The 24,989-nt window shown below is 43.3% G+C and overlaps 2 protein-coding genes across 3 annotated transcripts; both read right to left on the reverse strand.

The window, feature by feature from the left end:
* Window positions 1–11,400: 11,400 nt before the first annotated feature.
* Window positions 11,401–14,293, reverse strand: LOC123103884 (uncharacterized). Its single transcript, XM_044525583.1, has 5 exons — window positions 13,988–14,293; window positions 13,706–13,861; window positions 12,308–12,418; window positions 12,125–12,191; window positions 11,401–12,039 (listed from the first exon to the last, which is right to left on the reverse strand). Exons 1-5 carry the CDS (start codon window positions 14,201–14,203, stop codon window positions 11,765–11,767), a joined length of 825 nt encoding a protein of 274 aa, XP_044381518.1. The 5' UTR covers window positions 14,204–14,293; the 3' UTR covers window positions 11,401–11,764.
* Window positions 14,294–20,378: 6,085 nt separating this feature from the next.
* On the reverse strand, window positions 20,379–24,989 carry LOC123103895 (uncharacterized; the record flags this gene model as incomplete). Of its 2 annotated transcripts, none has more annotated exon segments than XM_044525595.1 (14): window positions 20,379–20,856; window positions 20,940–21,014; window positions 21,101–21,154; window positions 21,238–21,304; window positions 21,421–21,477; window positions 21,571–21,684; window positions 21,766–21,867; window positions 21,960–22,075; window positions 22,214–22,297; window positions 22,680–22,784; window positions 22,998–23,141; window positions 23,233–23,341; window positions 23,448–23,597; window positions 24,734–24,989. In XM_044525595.1, coding segments are annotated over 13 exon segments (1,206 nt in total). In that variant the 3' UTR covers window positions 20,379–20,706.

Raw genomic sequence — 24,989 nt, forward strand, 5'->3', positions numbered from 1 at the left:
AAATCTCTATGTCATCTCCTAGATGCAGCTACCACGCTCTATTTGGAGCTATTCCAAACAACTGTTCTACTTGGAGCTATTCTAAATTATTGCTCCATTATATGTATCCGGTCTCTCTACTCAGAGCTATCCGGATAGGTGTCAAGCTTGCATCGACGTAACCTTTACGACGAACTCTTTTACCACCTCCATAATCGAGAAAATTCCTTAGTCCACTAGTTACTAAGGATAACTTTGACCGCTGTCCTGTGAGCCATTCTTGGATCACTCTTGTACCCCTTGACTGACTCATGGCAAGGCACACTTCAGGTGCGGTACACAGCATAGCATACTGAAGAGCCTACGTCTTAAGCATAGGGGACGACCTTCGTCCTTTCTCTCTATTCTGCCGTGGTCGAGCTTTAAGTCTTAACTTCGTACCTTACAACTCAGGCAAGAACTCCTTCTTTGACTGGTCCATCTTGAACACCTTCAAGATCATGTTAAGGTATGTGCTCATTTGAAAGTATTATTAAGCATTTGGATCTATCCTTATAGATCTTGATGCTCAATGTTCAAGTAGCTTAATCCAGGCTTTCCATTGAAAAACACTTTCAAAATAACCCTATATGCTTTCCAGAAATTCTACGTCATTTCTGATCATCAATATGTCAACAACATATATTCATCAGAAATTCTATAGTGCTCCCACTCACTTCTTTGGAAATACAAGTTTCTCATAAACTTTGTACAAACCCAAAATCTTTGATCATCTCATCAAAGCGTTCATTCCAACTCCGAGATACTTACTCCAGTCCTTAAAAGGATCGCTGGAGCTAGCATACCTTTTAGCATCCTTAGGATCGACAAAAACTTTTCTGATTGTATTGCATACAACCTTTCCTTATGAAAACTAGTAAGGAAACTTGTCTTGACATCCATCTGCCAGATTTCATAAATGCAGCTAATGCTAACATGAATTCGACGGACTTTAAGCATCGCTACGAATGAGAAAATCTCATCGTAGTCAACTCCTTGAACTTGTGGAAAAACTTTTCGCCACAAGTCGAGCTTCATGGACGGTGACATTACCATCCACGTCCGTCTTCTTCTTAAAGATCCATTTATCTTAATGGCTTGCCGATCATCGGGCAAGTCCACCAAAGTCCATGGATCCGTTCTCGGATTTTATGGCCTCGAGCCATTTATCGGAATCCGGGCTCACCATTGCTTCTCCATAGCTCGTAGGTTCATTGTTGTCTAGCAACATGACTTCCAAGACAGGATCACCGTACCACTCCAAAGTAGTACATGTCCTTGTCGTCCTACGAGGTTTGGTAGTGACTTGATCCGAAGTTTCATGATCAATATCATAAGCTTCCACTTCAATTGGTGTAGGTGCCACAGGAACAACTTCCTGTGCCCTGCCACACACTAGTTGAAGAGACGGTTCAATAACCTCATCAAGTCTCCACCATCCTCCCACTCAACTCTTTCGAGAGAAACTTTTCCTCGAGAAAGGACCCGATTCAAGAAACAATCCATATTGCTTTCGGATCTGAATTAGGAGGTATACCCAACTGTTTTGGGTTTCCTATGAAGATGCATTTTATCCGCTTTGGGTTCGAGCTTATCAACCTGAAACTTTTTCATATAAGCGTCGCAGCCCCAAACTTTTAAGAAACGACAACTTAGGTTTCTCTAAACCATAATTCATACGGTGTCATCTCAACGGAATTACGTGGTGCCCTATTTAAAGTGAATGTGGTTGTCTCTAATGCCTAACCCATGAACAATAGTGGTAATTCGATAAGAGACATCATGGTACGCACCATATCCAATAGGGTGCAACTATGATGTTCGGACACACCATCACACTATGGTGTTCCAGGCGGTATTAATTGTGAAACAATTTCCACAATGTCTTAATTGTGTGCCAAAACTCGTAACTCAGATATTCATCTCTATGATCATATCATAGACATTTTATCCTCTTGTCACAATGATCTTCTACTTCACTCTGAAATTACTTGAACCATTCAATAATTCAGACTTGTGTTTCATCAAGTAAATATTCTCAACATCTACTCGAATCATCTATGAAGTAAGAACATAACGATATTCACTGCATGCCTCAGCACTCATTGGACTGCACACATCAAAATGTGTTACTTCCAACAAGTTGCTATCTTGTTCCATCTTACTGAAAACGAGGCTTTTCAGTCATCTTGCCCATGTGGTATGATTTGCATATCTCAAGTGATTCAAAATCAAGTGAGTCCGAACGATCCATTTGCATGGAGTTTCTTCATGCATATACACCAATAGACATGGTTCGCATGTCTCAAACTTTTCAAAAACGAGTGAGTCCAAAGATCCATCAACATGGAGCTTCTTCATACGTTTTATACCATTATGACTTACATGGCAGTGCCACAAGTAAGTGGTACTATCATTACTATCTTATATCTTTTGGCATGAAAATGTGTATCACTACGACCGAGATTCAATAAACCATTCCTTTAGGTGCAAGACCATTGAAGGTATTATTCAAATAAATAGAGTAACCATTATTCTCTTTAAATGAATAACCGTACTGCGATAGACATAATCCAATCATGTCTATGCTCAACACCAAATCTCGATGGTAGAGGGAGCGTGCGATGCTTGATCATATCAACATTGGAAACACTTCCAACACATGTCGTCAGCTCACCTTTAGCTAGTCTCCGTTTATTCCGTAGCTTTTATTTCGAGTTACTAACACTTAGCAACCGAACCGGTATCTAATACCCTGGTGCTACTAGGAGTACTAGTAAAGTACACATTAACACAATGTATATCCAATATACTTCTATCGACCTTGCCAGCCTTCTCATCTACCAAGTATCTAGGGTAATCTTGCTCCAGTGGTTGTTCCCCTTATTACAGAAGCACTTAGTCTCGGGTTTGGGTTTAACCTCGGGTTTCTTCATTCGAGCAGCAGCTGAATTGCCGTTTCATGAAGTATCCCTTTGTTCCCTTGCCCTTCTTGAAACTAGTGGTTTCACCAACCATCAACAATTGATGCTCCTTCTTGATTTCTACTTTCGCGGTGTCAAACATCATGAATATTTCAAGGATCATCATATATGTCCTTGATATATTATAGTTCATCACGAAGCTCTAGCAGCTTGGTGGTAATGACTTCGGGGGAACTATCACTATTTCATCTGGAAGATCAACTCCCACTTGATTCAAGTGATTGTTGCACTCAGACAATCTGAGCACAAGCTCAACAATTGAGCTTCTCTCCTTAGTTTGCAGGCTAAGAAAATCGTCGGAGGTCTTATACCTCTTGACGTGGGCACGAGCCTGAAATCCCAATTTCAGCCCTCGAAACATCTCATATGTTCCGTGACGTTTCGAAAACGTCTTTGGTGCCTCTACTTAAACCATTTAACTGAACTATCACGTAGTTATCAAAACGTGTATGTTCGATGTTCACAACATCCACAGACGAGGTTTGGGGTTCAGCACACTGAGCGGTGCATTAAGGACATAAGCTTTCTACTGATCGCATAATCGCTACTATCAACTTTCAACTATATTTTCTCTAGGAACATAACTAAAACAGTAGAACTATAGCGTGAACTACGACATAATTTGCAAAAAGGTCTTTTGACTATGTTCAGGATAATTAAGTTCATCTTATGAACTCCCACTCAGATAGACATCCCTCTGGTCATCTAAGTGATTACATGATCCGAGTCAAACTAGACCGTGTCCGATCATCACGTGAGACGGACTAGTCAACGTCGGTGAACATCTTCATGTTGATCGTATCTACTATACGACTCATGCTCGACCTTTCGGTCTCCGTGTTCCGAGGCCATGTCTGTACATGCTAGGCTCGTCAAGTTAACCCTAAGTGTTTTTGCTGTGTAAAACTGTCTTACACCCGTTGTATGTGAACGTAAGGATCTATCACACCCGATCATCACGTGGTGCTTCGAAACGACGAACTGTAGCAACGGTGCACAGTTAGGGGAGAACACTTCTTGAAATTTTAATGAGGGATCATCTTATTTACTACCGTCGTTCTAAGCAAATAAGATGCATAAACATAATAAACATCACATGCAATTATATAGTTGTGACATGATATGGCCAATATCATATAGCTCCATTGATCTCCATCTTCGGGGCTCCATGATCATCTTGTCACCGGCATGACACCATGATCTCCATCATCATGATCTCCATCATCATGTCTTCATGAAGTTGTCACGCCAACGACTACTTCTACTTCTATGACTAACGCGTTTAGCAATAAAGTAAAGTAGTTTACATGGCGTTCTTCAATGACACGCAGGTCATACAAAAAATAAAGACAACTCCTATGGCTCCTGCCGGTTGTCATACTCATCGACATGCAAGTCGTGAATCCTATTACAAGAACATGATCAATCTCATACATCACATATATCATTCATCACATCCTTTGGCCATATCACATCACATAGCATACCCTGCAAAAACAAGTTAGACGTCCTCTAATTGTTGTTTGCATGTTTTACGTGGCTGCTATGGGTTTCTAGCAAGAACGTTTCTTACCTACGCAAAGACCACAACGTGATATGCCAATTGCTATTTACCCTTCATAAGGACCCTTTTCATCGAATCCGATCCGACTAAAGTAGGAGAGACAGACACCCGCTAGCCACCTTATGCATCTAGTGCATGTCAGTCGGTGGAACCAGTCTCACGTAAGAGTACGTGTAAGGTCGGTCCGGGCCGCTTCATCCCACAATACCGTCGAAACAAGATTGGACTAGTAACGGTAAGCATATTGAACAACATCAACGCCCACAACTACTTTGTGTTCCACTCGTGCAAAGAATCTACGCAATAGACCTAGCTCATGATGCCACTGTTGGGGAACGTAGCAGAAATTCAAAATTTTCCTACGTGTCACCAAGATCTATCTATGGAGAGACCAGCAACGAGTAGAAGGAGAGGAGAGTGCATCTACATACCCTTGTAGATCGCTAAGCGGAAGCGTTCAAGTGAACGGGGTTGATGGAGTCGTACTCGTCGTGATTCAAATCACCGATGATCAAGTGTCGAACGGACGGCACCTCCGCGTTCAACACACGTACAGCCCGGTGACGTCTCCCATGCCTTGATCCAGCAAGGAGAAAGGGAGAGGTTGAGGAAGACTCCATCCAGCAGCAGCACAACGGCGTGGTGGTGATGGAGGAGCGTGGCAATCCTGCAGGGCTTCACCGAGCACCTACGGGAGAGGAGATGTGTCACGGGAGGGAGAGGGAGGCAACCAAAGGCCTTAGGTATGATTGATCCTCCTTTTCCCCACTATATATAGGGCCAAGGGAGAGGGGGGAGGCGCAGCCTTGCCCCCTCCTCCAAGGAAGGGGTGCGGCTAAGGATGGGGAGGAGTCCATCCTCCCCAAGGCACCTCGGAGGTGCCTTCCCCTTTTAGGACTCTTCCCTTTTTCCTTTATCTTGGCGCATGGGCCTCTAGGGGCTGGTGCCCTTGGCCCATGTAGGCCAAGGCGCACCCCCTACAGCCCATGTGCCCCCCCGGGGCAGGTGGCCCCACCCGGTGGGCCCCCGGGACCCTTCCGGTGGTCCCGGTACAATACCGATAACCCCGAAACTTGTCCCGATGGCCGAAATAGGACTTCCTATATATAATCTTTACCTCCGGACCATTCCGGAACTCCTCGTGACGTCCGGGATCTCATCCGGGACTCCGAACAACATTCGGTAACCACATACAAGCTTCCTTTATAACCCTAGCGTCATTGAACCTTAAGTGTGTAGACCCTACGGGTTCGGGAGACATGCAGACATGACCGAGATGTTCTCCGGTCAATAACCAACGGCGGGATCTGGATACCCATGATGGCTCCCACATGTTCCACGATGATCTCATCGGATGAAACACGATGTCAAGGACTTAATCAATCCCGTATTCAATTCCCTTTGTCTAGCGGTATTTTACTTGCCCGAGATTCGATCGTCGGTATCCAATACCTTGTTCAATCTTGTTTCCGGCAAGTCACTTTACTCGTTCCGTAACACATCATCCCGTGATCAACTCCTTGGTCACATTGCGCATATGATGATGTCCTACCGAGTGGGCCCAGAGATACCTCTCCGTTTACACGGAGTGACAAATCCCAGTCTCGATCCGCATAAAACAATAGATACTTTCGGAGATACCTGTAGTGCACCTTTATAGTCACCCAGTTACGTTGTGACGTTTGATACACCCAAAGCACTCCTACGGTATCCAGGAGTTACACGATCTCATGGTCAAAGGAAGAGATACTTGACATTGGCAAAGCTCTAGCAAACGAACTACACGATCTTTGTGCTATGCTTAGGATTGGGTCTTGTCCATCACATCATTCTCCTAATGATGTGATCCCGTTATCAACGACATCCAATGTCCATAGCCAGGAAACCATGACTATCTGTTGATCACAACGAGCTAGTCAACTAGAGGCTCACTAGGGACATATTGTGGTCTATGTATTCACACGTGTATTACGATTTCCGGATAATACAGTTATAGCATGAATAAAAGACAATTATCATGAACAAGGAAATATAATAATAATACTTTTATTATTGCCTCTAGGGCATATTTCCAACAAGGTGCTGCCGCCGCCGCTAGCTAGCTAGGTGTTGCTGCCGCCGCCGCTAGCTAGCTAGGTGCTGCTGCTGCAGCCTGCGCTAGCTAGCTGTTGTTGCCGCCGCCACAAGATCGATGCAAATGATTTTTTCTTGTTGTGAGCTCCAGCAATGGCTGTCTATCCATCCTGACGAGATCCTCACGGTGGAAGCGGCCAAGGTGTACCCAATTATAATTTAGCATGCGTTTTAAGGGCGGTTGTGTAATTTTGCCGGGACCCGGACCATGAAATATTTTTACGAGATCTGTTCTGCCTGAACAAAAGTACCGTAAAAATGCGCAAGAAAGCGTTTTGCAATGTCCTGTAAATCGATTTTTGCAGGACGCGGTATACCGAATCTGCTAGAGATGCTCTATGGAGTGGAGCAGGAGGTCGGTTTGTATTGCTCCGCAGCCGGATCCAGTTTTTTAGGAACGATCCATTTTCACCCACACAATTTTTCGAACTGTTTTTTGAAAAAGATAACAACTGAATTTCTGATTTTAACGACCTCGTCCCGAAAGCATCTGTTACCGTTGGACCGTAAGCACCAATCACAAGGATTGCCACGTCATCAGCAGGAGTAATTCGTTCCAGAGACCGACCGAATCCAACAACACGACCCATCCCTTTCGAAATCGGATCCTCTAACATCCTCAAGGGATGTCACGTAAGGTACAGTAACCGTGACATCCCTCCTTCACATTCATATGATTAAGCCTAAAATGATTATAATTAATTTGTAAATTACAAATCTACTCTATACATTTACAAAAATTACATACAAACAAAATTATGGTGCAATAAAATGATTTTTGATTTATTTTTGTATATGCTACAGTAAATCCGCATAGTGGTTGCTACAGTAATCCTAACATCCCTTCTTCGTTTTACACATGCATTTTACTGTAGCTTCGTGACATCCCTTGAGGATGTTAGAGGATCCACTTCCATCACTTCCTCTATCCGTCACCCATCGAAGCGGTCACACATTTCCCACTCTCCCTCACTTTCTCTCTCCCGGCGATCCCCAATTTAGCTCGATTCCGACTAATACTCCGGCGAGCTGCAGCGGCCAGATAATGGATCGCGACCAGATCCGGGGAGCGATGGGAGGGGGACCCGGTGGCGACGCTGTGGTGAGGGCGGGTGTTGAAGAACGCGTCAGGACCATGGCGCTGAATGCTGATGAGCTCCCGGTCTTCCGGCGGAACCTCTCCCCTCTCTCGGTGTTGAAGACGGCGGCGAGAAGACCAGAAGCTCGTCAGTGCACAATAGCATCCATCTCGCTGGTGGCCATGACCTCCATGTCCCTGTCGGACAGGTGGAGCAGGCAGCGGTTCACCTACTGCTTCATTTGCTCGCGCTGGCCCTCTTTACCCACTGTTGCTATCCAAATAACAATCGTGAGGGAATAAGGAGTGCAGCAGAGGTTCGCACCGGCACGCCATGCAGGAGGTGTAGCGGAGGTTCTGGGTGACCTGTTGGAGGGAGGAGTAGGGAGCGGACAATGCGCCGGGAGAGGTAGCAGTGAACAACGCACTGGAAGGAGGTGCATCAGCAGACGATGTGTGGGATGAGCAGTAGTAACGCCTCTTTCCTGCATGAGTTTTCACAGGTAACCTGATGCTTTCTTGATCTCTAAATTCAGTAACGGATGTCGATTTAGTAAACCATTGGAAGGATACTGATGGCTTAGTTGCTATACGAAAAATTAGGATGCTACATGACCATATACAAGTTTATTTGGTACCATCTTTTTTACAATTTATTAACTAATTTGCCATGCTGAAAAACTGTATCATGTACAAACTGGCCATGCTAGTTTTTAGATAACTGAAGACAGACAACATTTGGATTAAAATTTGCCATGCTATTTTACAGAACACGCAAACATTTGCCGACTTGATATATAACTGAATATTAGTGCAGTAAGTTCAGTTCTCATTTGGAACCGTCACAACATTTTTGTTATCAGCAGTGTACCCGGCGCCACCCCATCCCCGTCTGCCACGGCGAGCGCCTCAAAGTGATCTTTGCCATTGTCATGATGAACCAAAGTCTATATAATCAGTCAAAATTCTGTAAAAAGAAATCAACATTCAGAGGCAGAAATATCATGGAGCATTTTGAAGCAGCGGAAATATCATGACAACCTGGTTAACATGATTCTTGACTTGTTGAAAATTCTACCTTTTTCAAGCCTGACCTCCTATATGAAGTATCTTATATAACATAGCAAGGTAGCCTATATGAAATACCAACTGAGACAAAAAAGAGAGAATACGGGCTTGTTTGGATAGCGCCTGCAACCGCCCTGCCAACGCTAGGCGTGCCAACTTTTTAGCAGAAGGTTTCGCCTCCGCTGAATCGACCCGTGGTTTGTGGAAAAACTGAATGTGTTAAACAAAAAATTGGCTACATCAGAATTTTGGGCAGCCATCCAAATGCTTGCATGTGTCCTCAGTCAACGCCAATTTTTTTTTGCAGGGTTATCATTGGCTTCCATCCAAACGGACCCTACTACTCAAGCTGACCGACCAAAAACTAACTGAAATATGAGATTTCAAAATCCACCCCATTCACTAAAAATGGAAAAGCAAAACATGGACTAAATCGATGAATCCTGTAACAGCTAGGTTAGAACTACTTGATTTAGCACAATGAATCTAGATAAAACAGTAAAATCACCGGCTTGCTAGTTCTCTCTTCCGCTTTCCTATAGATCTCATTGATTGTCCAAGTAGTATAGAAATCCTAACTCTACTTAGGCAGATGATGTTATGTTAGTATAAATGCATGTAGCTCACGTTGTAATCATCGTGAGTTGAAAAAGTACAAACAACAAATATGTTACACATGCCAGTGTGTGTGCGTGCTTTGCTAGCCACCTGTTGGCTAGCCATGCTGTACCAGACTCAATCCATCTCAAGTCGAGCCAGCTTTGCCATGTTTGCGTTTTGCCATCGGCCAGGCCGAATACTTGTTTCACGGGCACAAATACGTCAAAAGGAGGTTTGAGATTAATATTACGCACCATTGACAGTGTCCTTGACGGAGGCAAAGGGCATCAAGTCCGAGCTGTTACCTTCCACACGTCCTCGCCGCAGCCGCCTGCGATGAAAACGACCAGTCAAATTCTCATAGTTTATGCCTGCCACAGACCCAAATCGTGAAAGCTGGTGTGGTCGTGTGGAGGACGACAATGGCTACGGGATGAGGTGGGCGAGGTGGAGGCCGCGGAGCAAGCCAGCCTTTGAGTAGATCGTCTTGTTCCTGAAGGTGTCCTTCGTCTAAATTGAATTAGATCAACCTGGGCAGGACCGAGATATCTTTAGGAAAGGCATATATATAAGAGATTAGTGGGAAGGAGAGGATTGCATCCCAGATATTCAGAAGAAACGCATGTTAATGAGAAGGACGGGCATGTGTTCTGATTTTTTACAGGAGAGATGTGCATTAAAGGAAAGATGGATGCGATCTGATTTTTTTGGATAGAAAACAAAAGGAAAACTGGAAACATGGAGAAGATCGTGTGAAGGCTGGCGACTTCTTTCGATCGATGGAGAGGGGAGGGAATGAGAACGAAACGACGTACCTACTGAGACATTAGGAGTAGAGATAATTAGTTTTTTTTCTATGGTGTATGATGCGTCTTTAAAATCTTTTATTTGTTTCCTTAAAATCTATTATTTGTTTCCTAAAGATATTTGCAATAATGGGAGGTATCGGTTGATTTGGGTAAGTTGGTAAAGTTAGATCCGTGATTGCGTGTATGTTTGGAAAGCGCTGATTTGCAAGGAAAGAGCTGAGGGGTAAATAAAACGGTGAATAAGAAACCAGCGTCGATGGGGAGGTGGGAGGAGGGACGAAAAAAACCCAGACAAAGGTGGGAGGAGAGACGGAAAAAAACCCAGCGAAAATAAACCGTGGAGACTATTCACCAACTGCTCCATTAGGAGTAGAGATATTGCTTATAGTCGTCGCTAGGTGGTCCATTGATTTGGTTGTAATTTTTATTACCGTGATTGATGAATAGATTGAAAATTTCTCTCACAAAAAAAATCTATAAATATATGTTTTTCTTACTTACTCTTGTTTTCCCTTACTTTTCAAGTCTTGTCTTGATTGGGCTGATAGGTGTGCAAAGACAACTATGGAAACATCATGTTACAGCTGCTTTCAGTCTGGCAAACCAAGATGGTTTTGACAATATAAGGTACTCCCTCCGTAAACTAATATAAGAGCGTTTAGATCACTAAAATAGTGATGTAAACACTTTTATATTAGTTTACAATGGGAGTACTAGGTTTGACGGGCTGAACTTAGATTTTTAAATATATAGCCTAATAATACTCTGGTTTATTCAACGCACAACTAATCAAGTTGCATTTTCTCAACAAGTTGCAAGAAATGCATCTTTTTTCGATCCACAGTCTCAGAGAATATCGAACCGTTATCTGATTAACACCATCCATAACAACTTCTCAAAACACACACACACACACACACACACACACACACACACACACACAACCTTAACACTCCTAAATATCAACTTCTGAGCAGAGGCGGCAACTGTTACCGTCACCCACACTAGTATCAAAATTTCAAAATGTGGTTTACCTCACAACTAGCGTTGCCGAGACAAAAAGGACCAGCATTTCTACTGCTCCGTAAATTCAAGAAACGGACCGATTGCATGTATAAGAACAGACATGCCAAACAACATATCAGAGGTCGACTTATTCATTGTCTTGAAAGATTTCGTATGGATGACACAAACACAACAGAGGCTGGTCAGGCAAACAAGACCACGGATTCTTCCACGGGAGCTCCTTGTAAAACAACACATCAGAGGTCAACTTATTCATTGTCAACTAGAGAAAAATGTCTCAAAAGATTTCGTATAGATGACACAAACAGAACAGGGGCTGGTGAGGCAAACGAGAGCACGAATTTTTGCACGGGAGCGCCTTGCCACGGCTGTTCTTCAGTAAATCTCAACAAAAAGATGGACTAGACGACTGCAGATCCAGCTACCACTCTCTGGCCCCAGGCCCGCCAAGAAAGACGGACCCTGCTGCAAACAAAAACTTGTCCTACGCTGAAGCACCGGCCTCCTCCTCCTCTTTCCTTTTGCGAGCCCACTTGGGGCTGACCTCGATAAGCCGGTGCGGCATGAGCTGCTTCTCCTTCCGGGTGAGCTTCTTGTAGTTCATGACCCTGAGTTTCGCAATCTTGGCTTCCTCCTCGGCCGTGGCCTCTCTGACCACCACCGTCAGCCTGCACCTAGGTCTCTCCCTGACACCACACCTACCTTTGGCGTGGTAAGACAGCCTCTTGAGATAAAGTCCTTTTCCCACGAAAGCCTCTTCTGCAGTGTCAAGGAGGAGAGAGATGAGATTCGATTTATTGCAGATGACGTAAATGTGAGCAGCTTTGTGGCAATCTTATCTTACCAACAATAAGTTTATCTGCATCCAGTCCATGGTTGTGAGCTGCGTTCGCACGAGCAGAATGGATCACCTACAGCAATTGATAGGAAGAAATTCTCATGAAAAACATCAATGGTCAGTGTGGACCTATCACAGAAAGAAGTAGAGTTACTTGAGTAGGTAACTTTTTTTTCCTGATTGCCAAACCTGGTACAATGTTTTCGCAGCCCTTTTAACCGTCACTTGCAACTGTAAAAGGGCATCTTCCACACGCATTCCTCGAACCAGCTTGGCTACCAGATTCACCTTCTTGGGGCTCTAAATCAGGCAGAAGATTAAGACCAGTTTGAGAAATAAATAGCTCTTGATGGTACTAGCAATACATTATGAACAGCACTCCAGTTCATGAAGTTTGTTGGGCAGCCTTATAACCTCTCTATGTGCTCGTTAATATGTTCCAGTGAAGTAAGATAAGCAAGTGTTTTCCAACAAATACATAAATTTAGTGATGAATACATATTACAAACACATCTTAAATTGACATTAAGAAACAAATGCAGCTTCTTCCAAGAGCAGAGAATATACACCGAAAAAGGCTTTCGCCCCGCTCTTTAATATGTTCCAGTTAAGTAAGATAAGCAAGTGTTTTCCAACCAATACCTAAATCTATTGCTTAATACAATGAAACAAGAGCATACTCTGTCAAGAGCAAACATATATACAATGAAAGCTTTCTAGTTTCACCGTTGCTATCAGTGTGCTTTGCTATGTAACCGCTGCAAATTTCAGTAACACATGTATTTAACAATTGTAGATGATGTGAACGGCCTAATGGGTGATACCCTGTATAGTGTATACGTGTTCAGTAATGAGCAGTAGACCAGTTCGAGCAGTAGACCAGTTCACGGAGTCTGCTCGGCAGCCCCGATGTCCCTATGTGCTCGTTATTACATTCCAGTGAAGTGGGGTAAGCAAATGTTATCCAACCAACACATAAATTCGGTGATGAATAAAAGCTACAAGCACATTCCAAATTGAAATTATGAAACAAGTGCAGCTTCTGCTAAGAGCAGACATGTATACATTCATCGATTTCTACTTTCATCATTACAAACAGTGTGCTTTGCTATGTAACCGCTGCAATTCTCAGGTACACATATCTAGCAATCGCAGACTATATGCATAAAAAAGCTTAATGCGCCTAACACGTGATCTTTGCCATACCGGTTTGTTGTTTGGACATACCAACGACGCAAACACTTTCAATAAGTTTCATGGAATGGCATGTATTTTTACTAAACTACTCCCTCCGTTCCTAAATATTTGTCTTTCTAGAGATTTCAACAAGTGACTACATACGGAGCAAAACGAGTGAATCTACACTCTAAAATATGTCTATATACATCCATATGTGGTAGTCCATTTGAAATCTCTAAAAAGACAAATATTTAGGAACGCAGGGAGTACATGTTGAAGGGAAGCTTTCAGGAAACTGCATACTTGACATGGCTGTCACAGGGCTGCACAACACATGTCCTTACTCAAGCATTTTAGGATATCTCTGAGGAACATAACTAACTAACTACTAGTGCGCTGCTGCTTTACCTGCTTGATGTCCTTCTTGATGGCCTGAACTTTCGTCCGCTTCACCACTGCCCCCGTCTTGTCGGTCTCTTCCGCAGCCCCCAACGGAGACGACAACGGGGAAGAAACAGGGACCATAGCATCATCAGCAAGAAGGCTCCTTGTGGTCGATATCCCCTGCAAAGAAACAACCATCGGCGAACGCAAAGTTTCAGCCATCACCAAATTTCAGCAACCAGAGGGAAACATAGCACTGCGGATCGTGTGTAAGAAGCCGGAGCGGGAGAGGGGTGGTGCACCTACAGCATTGCGGATCAGCTGATGGAAGGAGGAGGGGGCGACGGCCGCCGGGCGGAGCATGTCCATCAGCGCCGCCGGGGCGCGGCTGCCGGCGCCGCGCGGGAAGGAGGAAGGGGCGGAGGAGAGGTGGCGGGAGAGGAGGAGGCGGGCGGCGGCCGCGGAGGCGGTGGAGGCCGCGGGGGAGAGCAGCCTGCGCGCCATGGCGGCGGCGGCGGCCATTGGCGGCGACGCAACCCTAGCGGGAGCGGAGGAAGGGAGAAATGGGGATCGAGCCGAGACGAAGAGCTGTGTGGCCCACTAGGGGTTTAGAGATGGGTTTAAGTTTTTGTTTTCTCTCTCTCTCTCTGGGTTGGGTTAGGCCTGAGGTTAAATGGGCTTCCTTAAGGCCCACCAAAGTCCATGTTGAGAGTTCTTCTTTTGTTGTTTTGAGTATGGGTTTATCGGCTCATCTTCTTTTCAAAGAAAAAAGAGAGAGTGCCCCTCCGTCCCAAAAAGCTTGTCTCTGGAATGCATGCATCTAGCACTAACATGTTCCTAGATATACATCTATTTGAGGGACAAGCTTTTTCGGACGGAGGGAGTATGGTTTATCGGCAAACCCTAGTTGACACCCGCGGCTGAGACAGAGTCAGCATAGTTCCAGAGTTCGCGTCCGGTTACTCTGTCTCGTCCGCTGAAGGCTACGTATTTTTTTTATTTTTCTACTATGGTTTTGTTTTGGTTTTCTGTATGGCTTTATTTTTATTTTTGATTTATTTAATTTTTATCTTTTCTTGAGGTTTGATTTTTTTCCTGGTTTTCTTCCGGTTTTTATTTTCACTCTTTTTATTTTTTTATAGAGTTTATGTACTTCTAACGTAAGCCAACACTTTTTTAATACACACTGGACATTTTTTAGATATATGGCAACCATTTTTTAATACACACTGAACAATTTTTCATACAAGATGAACAATTTTTATATGCGGTAAACTTTTTTTAATGTACTGTGAACTTTTATTCCTATTACACACTGAAATTTTTAAAAGTATACATGAAAAATTTATTAATATTGTTTTATTTATCAAAGTAGGTAGGGTTTTTTCGCAAAAAAAGTAGGGTTTTTTTATATCCCTTTGAAGAAGTCCAACGGTCGGTTTTTCGAAGAAAAAACCCCAACTAGAGTAGAAGAGAAGAAAGACAAATCAGACCCGCGTAAAATGAGTGTTCTGGAGTGGGCCGGGCCATTACTGGCTCTGTTCAAGTATGGCTACCTATGACGACAATGAGGGTCCACTAGAGGTCTCTAGTTTATCTGCAGATGGCAATGAGGCCGGGCTGGACGGGCAAGCCTCTTTCAAATCTATGACCATATCCATAGCCATCCATTTCCCATTTTCCAGTCCACGACAATATTCATGGGTCACAGCTTCTGCTTGTGTGTTGTCGGTCGGGCATCCACAATATAAACAAGAACCATAACAGTATGACAGCAATAACAATATTCAAAGTCTGCACATATTACAATACATATATTTAGCCTTGCATACATCACAAGCACGACATGTATTCACCTTTGGGCCATTGGGCTTCGGGACTACCTATATGACCTGGGTCACTTCCATGTGGGCCCACCTATCAAATGGGTACCCAATGGGTCCTTGAGGCTATTTCTAATCCATGTCCCATGAGTTTTCGGGTATCAACCTACAAAAATCCAACCCTTGAATTATGACTGGACTTCAAGTTGTAATTAGTGTGGAACGGGCATGGTTACTGCAATATGTTGTATCCTAGGCCACTTATATCATAGAGGCGCCACACATTATACATGGAATAAAAATATTAATTAATTAGTTGGGTTTTAGTGAGAGAGGAGGCTAAATAGATGTGTGTGTTAATTTAAAGTTTGAAATATCCTTAACATAGTAACTTAACTAGAAAGAGATCGAATAGATAAAATGTTATGGGCTAAACTTGAAGACTTTCTTTGCAATCAGGGAGAGGAATATTGCAAAAAAATAATATGTTATATATACATAAAGCGAGAAACATAAACATAATTATCTAAACTAAGATTGCCTGGTTCAATTAAAGCATCTTAATCATAAAACACTCTCAAAACAAGCAATCAACCAACACTTCATGCATTGTGCAAATTTACAATCTCAAAACAAGGGATCAGAAAGCTAGTCAATCATGCACACAAAGTACTGATTGGATCTTGAACAAGAACAATATTGGCATAAACATTTCCTAAAGATAAAATCAATGGAAATCGAAACAAATATAAGGTTTAGTATTTTCCTCTAGCTACTAAGATGTTTCAGTTTTCTATTCGACTCAATCTCAGGCCTAGAAGCATGTGCATTCATACAAGAGCAAACCGTCTCACTAATTGCGGATGCCTAGCTAAATGAATGGTACTCCAATGGGTGGCCACTCGTGGGTGCTCAGTCAATACAATGGACAAGCGGTGATCCATACGCCTAGACATGCATGCATGCAACCAATTTTGCACCAACCGCGCAACACCCGTGAAGCTCTTGTGGCCTCAAGCGGCCTTCATGCACTATCTCCTATTTTAAGCATCAGCCACCTTCATAAGCCTCCACATGAAGCATCCCATCGGAAGCAACAACATCTCTCTCAAATCATCCCTTGGCCACTTGTTAGGACAACCGGTAGTGCGCATTCGTTGATGGGCAATGTGTCACTCATGTTATTGGCCGAGCAGCCTCGGTGAAGGCTGCTTCCATCACGCCAAACTTGTTAGAAGTTGCACCAAGCATTGTTGCCATCATGGTAGCAACCAGTGTCATCAGCCTCACTCACAAGTTTTTCATGTTGGAAGAAACCTTTCATCGGGCAGCTCGTCCCATAGCATGAGCGTCACCCCTTCCACGAATGCACACCATCACAATTGCAACAAGGATTAGCTTGGCATTAATGAATATTTCTCCATGGAGAAGTAGAAATGGGAAGTAGATAGTTGATGCCCAATACTTATATTATTTTAAAACACACAAAATCACATATATCACCTCATTAATTACTTTCTTTTTTCTATTTTTTAGTTGCATGCTTCACTTTAGTATTTTTTCTATCCATACAATCCATCCACATCATTAAGTAATGCTTGTTTACCACGCCATTATCACCACCATAGTTAATTCTCACAATTTATACATGTTGTTCCCATCCATGCAACTCATCCACATCAATAAGTCATGCACATTTGTCACATCATCAACATGCAATGGGAACATAGTTAATCCTCATAATTTATACATTTTCCCTATCCATGCAACTCATCCACCTTAATAAGTCATGCATGTTTGCCATGTCATCAACTTGTCATCTCTCATGCTTAATCCTCATAATATCATTATCCTACCAATTTTAGCATGTGTTACTGCTGCAATGAGAGAGTTATCTTCTTTTTTGCGGGAGAAGAGAGAGAGTTATCTTCTACTATACCAAGGTAGTTGATTCTCACTACTTTTATTTTTCTCAATATGTACACATGCCACCTTATCACACGTCACCTCATTAATTATTATCGTCTTCCTATTTTTTTTGGTTGTATGTTTCAACTCACTATCAGGGCGGACCGAGAGGGAAAATGACCCGGTGTCCTAGTGTTAAAGAAGATACATTTTCCATCTAATGATAGGGTGTCACACACTACACTATACATGAAACTTACCAAAGAAAATTTAGAAGGTTGAGTTGCACCTAACACCATAACACGATGTCTTTATTAGAAAGACATCAGATAGATAAAATGTATATGGGCTAAACCTGGACATCTTGCTCTGCAAACTCAGAAAAGAAATATTTAAATTATATGGTGCACATGCATAAATCCTCAGACATAAACATAATTATGTAAAAATAATAATTTCTTCGGTTCAGTTCAAGCATCTTAATCATAAAACACTCTGGCATCAATCCGCACAACCAACCAACACTACATGCATTTTGCTAATTTACAATCTCGAAACAATATATCACAAGTTAGTCAGTCATGCACACAATAGTACCGACCGAATCTTGAACAAGAACAAGAATGACACATGTATTCCTGAAAGATAAAATCAATGAAATTCCAATCCGAAAAAACCAATGGAATAAGTACAAAGGTTTAGGGGTATTTTGGTTCTAGACCTAGCAATGCCACACTACATATTTTTGGCAAACCTGCCTGAGGTTAGTTTCATAAATTGGAGCCACAAGTTGGCAAAGCTTAAGGAAATCTTGACACACTTTTTGAGTGTGTGCGACGTGGTGTCTTAGTGTGGCAAAAAGCATCTTGCCTATGATGTGTCTTAAACCAAACTACCAAACTTCCATCTAAGTTGGTCGAAGTTTCCTAACCTTACATGTGACAACCTTAAACAAATTTAGTCTCAAACCAAACAGCCTCTTAGTCTTCTCCACCGGCTACTAAGATGTTTTAGTTCGACTTAATCTCAGACATGAAAACATGTACATTTAGACAAGAGCAAAATTGCCTCACTATACTTATGAATGACTATCTAGATGGATGGTACTCCTGCTTCCTAGGAATTCTTCAGGGTATCCAATCGGTGGCCACTTGTGGGTGCCCGGTCAATACAACGGGCAAGCGATGCAAAATTGGGTTGCATGCGCATGCATGTGTCTAGGCGTACGGGCCATACAGCGGGCAAGCGGTGGCCCATACGCCTAGACCCGTGAAGCTCTCGTGGCCTCACACTGTCTTCACCCACCATCTCCTATTTAGAGCAATGGCTACCTTCATAAGCCTCCAGGCGAAGCATCTCATTGGATTCCTGAACCATATCCCTCAACCACTTTCTTAGGTTCAATGGCCAAGATCACGAACATCTCGGTTGCGCTATTCCCTTGTGCGGCGGTGCGCATTCATGTACGAACGAGATGCAACTCATGCAATGGGACGATCAAACGGCCTCGTTAAAGGCTGTTTCCATAACCGCAAACTCTGCCGCTGCTGTGCGTGGTGGTGGTAAGTTTGCGGTATGGAAGAAGCCTTCAACGAGGACCCTCGTCCCACGGCATGGGCTGCACCCGTTCGATCCATGAATGCGCACCACCATGATGGCAACGAAGGATTAGTTAGACAGTGATGAATACCTTCTTTGCAAAAAAATTAGAGGATTGGCGATTTTCTTTCTTTGCAGGTAAATGGAGAATGACGAACATCTTCTCCGCGGTGAAGGAGAACGACGAATATCTTCTCCACATAGAAAAAAGGGAGAGCGGCGAGTATATATCCTGGAAGAAGAAAAAGATGAATGGTGAATATATCAGTACACTCAAGAATGCCGACGAACAAGGTATGTAGAGATGCACCACCCTGACTAACTGGCTGATGCTACCGCATCATTCAGTACCAGTTACTATTCTGCGATCTGCTTCAGTATCCTTACTATATATATGCAGGTATATTCCTCGTTAGCCTTGATGAATTCAGGTTAATCAAACAGAGGCAAGACATTTGGCCCTCAAGCATGCATCTTACGTACTACCCACCTGTACATTTAATTAAAGTTATTTTTACGTGCTGGGTTGACCATATATGTGGGAATCTCATGAAAATATAGTTTGATCTGAACCTGATTAGTCGACGGCGACAGATGTACTCTAACATTTAGATGACACCGGGATGAAGGGATAATTTAGCACAGAAAACGGCTTTTGTTTTCTTTTCTGCACAAGCACATGACATCTGCAAATACGTATATTATACGAACATTTCCATGTGTGAACCATCTTTCTGAAACTTCATAAACTGAAAAAAAATAAGTGTTCTACATATGTGAAACTACCCCATTTCAGCTCAGGATCCAATTTATTTATTTATTTATTTGCGAAAAGGACCAAAATCCAAACTGGGTCAATAACCAAGATTGCGCTGTTCTACTTTGCAGGAAATAAAACCAGCAGTGGTCTAGAGAAAAAATAATGGCAATCACACATACTGTGTTAATACCTGTCCTCACACACACAAACTTGCACCAGCCCTTCTTTGCATGCAGTTGCAGCTCAGCTACTTCATCCATTGGGCCCCCCTGCATACACTGCAACAGAAGAAACAGCAGAACCATTCAGTATTGCACCTTTTCTGGAGAGGAAAGTTCAGTATGGCACCTTGATATCGATGCACGCAATCTCTCCGGAAGGAGACCAGGAAGATCAGCGAGAAGGTGTCGTCTTCAGGTTTGCGATGGAGATGGTGGACTCATCGCCGCCAGACTGCCTGGCAATGGTGAGCTATTTTGATTCACCTGTAATGTACTGTACTATCATTCACCAGACCAAAAAACAGCATCTTCCATAGACAATCTGGCACAGAGGTAAGGCCAAGGAACAGGGGATGCACCACCACAGACTAGCTGGTGCTCATTACTATCATGCAATCTGGTTCAGTAGTATTGTATATACCATATATGCAGGTACAATCTGAAAAAAGACAAGGTTTCTCGAAATTCTCGAGCCAATTCTCTCATGAGATTGACAGTCAGAAAGGACCATGAGTCGACAAGCGCACTGTAATGTTGGTTGATACATAACACCATCATGTAACTCTACATGCATCTAAAACCTATACATTCATCGTCGTCGTCGTCATCGTCATCGTCATCTCCATCATCCGAGTAGAGGAGTCAGGGCTTGTCATGTCATCCACTGAGAGAAAACATGGAGACGAGGAGGACCGAGACGAGCCATCAGCTAAGCTAGACAAGTGTGGAGTTTGGAGGGGTGATGCCCATCATCTTGTAGTAGGCCTTCTCGGCATCCGCCATCCTCATCTGGAACATGCCCCACTCCTTCCGGCACCGCGCCCTCACCCCTTCCCACGCCGGCTTCCCGCCCTCCGCCTTGCCCTGCCATATTCATCACATACAAATCAGCAGGTTGGCCTTATGCCGCGGTACCTGATACGCAAAATATCTGTAGTGAATAATACCTGGTTCCCGAGAGAAGGAACCACCTGGTGAACGATCCACTGGGAATCGACGACTCCGATCTTCTCATGAGCAGGCTGTGGAGGCGAGGACCAAAACAATTCAGTAACGATATATGCTGCTGCTGAAATTCCACAATGAATTTAAAGAGAGATAAATATACCTCTACACATTTCCTGAGGGCGAAGTCGAGACCCCATCCATGGACCAAATCATTCTGCGTTCAGGAGAGGCACCAATGAGTAAAGACGGAGCAAGTCCATATAGGACGGCAGGCACTAGCCGGTAACATATACTGACCTGAATCATATGCCATACACACCGCCATGCCTCCCTTGAGAAGACTGGAGCCATTATTTCAACAAACCTGTTTTACAGCAAAACATAAATCAAAGTAATCAGCAACAGAGGCGCGTCAGTTAGATCTCCGTGTAATAGTAGCGATGTGGATAGAACTCAGCAAAGAGGATAATAAGCACATACGCTGCACAAGGTGGAAGATGAGGGTCAGCACACCAGCCTGGCCTTTCCTCTGTCTCCCTGCAACAACACAAGTTGCCAGCTTAAGTTAACACATCAGAACAAAGAAATATGTTTCTTTGCTTTCTTTCAGATTGTAACTGCACCACTCACTTGTGCACCTCTCGGTCACCTCTTCTTTTGGTCATCTGCCAAGTTAGTCCCCGGTCAGGTTCCAAGCCGGGCTGGGAGATATCCAGACCGTTTTTCTTAACAAGTTTGATGTACCTGTAATCCAACACCGATATGCATATGTCAGTTCTCACATCAAGATAAAATTGTCTGGAGAACTGAAGAGTGGAAGCATACTCCTCTGCGTTGAAATGATCCACCCCAAGGTCTTCATCCCAGATGAATATGTACTCATAAGCTGCCACAATATCAGGGTGCAAGAATCTTTTGGCATACCACCTTGAGGTACGTGCATAAAGAAGCGTTAGAAGAAGATTAATTTCAAATTACAATCAGAGGAACAGCCAGCACGTGACAGCACAGTAGCGCACCATTTAGTTTGTTTGCTGACACTGATATGGATGGCTCGCTTTGACCACTCAAATTCGTCCCATTCGGTCACACGACCATCATAGTGGAATAACAGGATAGCGAAATTGTCAGAAAACTGTAACAAGGAAAAAAAAACAATCAGAATGGTAATCAAGTGGAATGGATGCATAGATAAGAAAATTCAGTTTCTGCTGAAACTGCGTAGTGTTAAATTTTTGGTTGTTCTGCTCAATAAAGTTGCCAACAGCATTACCTTCTTCACTGCTCTGTTTATATTTTCTTTCTGTGCATATCCAACAGTGAAAGTCACAAGGTACTTTGGTTTGAATGGCAGGTCCTGCATATTTGAGATCAAATGTCAGCACACCAAGCACCAGACGGTACAAGGGAACAGAATTTAGGACTTCTGATTTGAATTAGTTCAACATAACATGTGAGTTGTGAGCACTGGTTGTGAGGTACTAAGTTTCTAACTTATTAACAACGGAGATGAACATGAAGACCCAGAAAGTATAACATTAATTTCAATCTCAACAATGCATAACGTTTTGATCTTAAAGAAAGAACTAGCTTAAAGATAAGGCACACATGCTTGTAAATCTGAATATTTTACAAAGAGATACGAATGCAAGATATTTCTCAAAATGTTCAGTTATAAATAGTTCCATTGAACTGAATATCAGTTGGGTGATGTGAGTATTCTGCACAAGAAAATGTACCTCACTTGGGTCTCCCCACAACCTGCGCAGATGGAAGTCAGTATCTGGCACAACAATGCCTGGTGCTAGCCTCTCTGCACCCCTGGGGTTTGTCGGGACATAAATCTATGATTCATAAGCAAATATTTTGTCTTAGTGAACAAAATCTAGTAGAGGTGAACACTGATCAGGAATGGATGTAATCAATATAAATGGTTAATCTATGCGGACCGATTATCCAAGCAGAATATTTTGCCAAATGGACACCATATCAAATACTTTACTAACTAAACTAACATTCTGTCACTCTGTCAAAATTAACAAGTCATAGAAGAAAACCTTTAAAGTAGTGTTTGTATTTGGTTCGGAAGTGTTCTCCCTTGCATTTCTGACTGAATTCCAGGCATGGTTAAGCAAAGCTTGGGTCGTGAGCCCAGAGTTCCTCTCCTCTATGTACGAAACAAAGCTGGATGGGAAGTGTAGCTGGCACATTCCAAACACAAATAAGTTACTCTGTTCCGATGAATCAAAACAATGTGGTTATTACACTGATAAAAAAAATCATCATTATTACCTTTGTTATGCTCACCGACGGGAATGAAATTCCAATGAAGAAGCCAAGGACCACTCCGATAACCGTTACCATAACAATCCTCATGGTTTCGTTCGTAAATCTAAACACGCTGCGAGCATTGACATGCCACACACAGAGCAAATGGGGAAATATTAACTGCCGGGGAAGTGTACAACCAATTCGAATCATAAGTAGAGCGTGAAAAAGGAACACACCTGCGACTGACAGCTGCGAGTTTCGCCATGATCCAGTATAGGAATGCAACCACAGGGGGTGGACACTTGCGAGCGAGGACAGCTACTCATTGTCCACAGAGATCATGCTGATGGAGTTGCGGCGCACCATACGCAGAACAAAATGAAAGCCTGTAGGAAACGCAATGGCAAGCCCATGGTGAGAGACGCCAAGGAGTACAAGAAAGTGACATTGCAGATTTGCATGACTTGTGCATGATGAACAAATGACCAACCAGAACATATTATTTTCTTTTTTCAAGATCGACAACCAGAACATATTATTTTTCCTTTTTTCAAGACTGACAACCAGAACATATTATAATGACTCACAAGACACTGACAGTTTGAAATTGTTCAACCTCAAATGTATCAAACAACACAACGATTCACGATGAATGGACAGCTAACGAACGGTAAGTGGTAGTTTAAATTTTTGCCTGCAGCTAAAGTTGAGAAACCTGCCTCTCTGACTTACGCATGATGAACAAATGACCAACCAGAACATATTCTTTTCCTTTTTTCAAGATTGACAACCAGAACATATTCTTTTCTTTCTTTCAAGATTGACAACCAGAACATATTCTAATGCCCCCCAAGACGCTGACAGTTTGAAATTGTTCAACCACAAAAGCATCGAACAACACGATATTTCGCGATGAATGGAGGGCTAATAAGTCGTAGAGTAGCCTAAATTTTGCCTGGAACTAAATTCAGAAACCCGCCTCTCTGACTTATGGATGATGAACTAATTGCCAACCAGAACACATTACAGTGACCGACAAGACGCTGACAGCCTGCAATTGTTCAACCTCAGAGGCATCGAACATCACAACGAGTAGTAACAGCAGTTTAAATTTAGGCTGCAGTCAACTTGAGAGACCTGGCTCTAATTAAGCACCGGGATTGATTGATTACTCCTGCTGACCGACCGACCAAATCAGCTGATTAAGTAAGACTTGAGCGTTGAAAGTCCAAGTATGCTTACGGGGAACTATATAAACTACATAAACTAAAGTATTTTCGTAAAGAAACAATAGATGATGATGATGATAAACATATTGAACAGCCAATTCATTAGCAGTAGCAAGCCAAGTCCCCATCTCCTGAAATCCAATCCCCAAATCCAACCAATCGCGCCTACCTACCCACCTAAAAGCATGCTTTCAGAAGAAGAAGAAGAAGAAGAAGAAGAAGAAGAAGAAAAGGCATATTTTTTCCTGCTCGAAAAGGGTTGGGGAAAGAAAGGAACCTGTGCGCGCACCTACCTGGAATCGGACGCCGCGGAGGGAGCTGGATTGCTGCGGAGGTAGCCGATCCCCCTCGCCTCCGGCGCGGCCGCTGGGCCGGGAAGTAAAGACAGGGCTGCCGCCGGCGGTGCGCTCCTGGATCGAGCCGGGCGGCGCCGGAACCCCAGCAACCGACCAAGAAAGCAAGCAGGTGCGCGGCGGGCGGCTGGCGGAGCAGCTGGGAAAGTGGGCGGTGTTGCACGAGGTTGTGGCCGGCGCGTATATGTAGGGGGGA

The sequence above is a fragment of the Triticum aestivum genome, chromosome 1B, assembly GCF_018294505.1.
Source record: "Triticum aestivum cultivar Chinese Spring chromosome 1B, IWGSC CS RefSeq v2.1, whole genome shotgun sequence".
Taxonomy (NCBI): Eukaryota; Viridiplantae; Streptophyta; class Magnoliopsida; order Poales; family Poaceae; genus Triticum; species Triticum aestivum.

Excerpts from the sequence above, each read along its gene's own strand:
- LOC123103884 (XM_044525583.1), bottom strand. The coding sequence starts at position 14,203 with ATGGCCGCCGCCGCCGCCATGGCGCGCAGGCTGCTCTCCCCCGCGGCC. Across the intron at positions 13,862-13,987 it reads ATCAGCTGATCCGCAATGCT|GGGATATCGACCACAAGGAG; the intron begins GTAGGTGCACCA and ends GTTTCTTTGCAG. Across the intron at positions 12,419-13,705 it reads TCAAGAAGGACATCAAGCAG|AGCCCCAAGAAGGTGAATCT; the intron begins GTAAAGCAGCAG and ends TGCCTGATTTAG.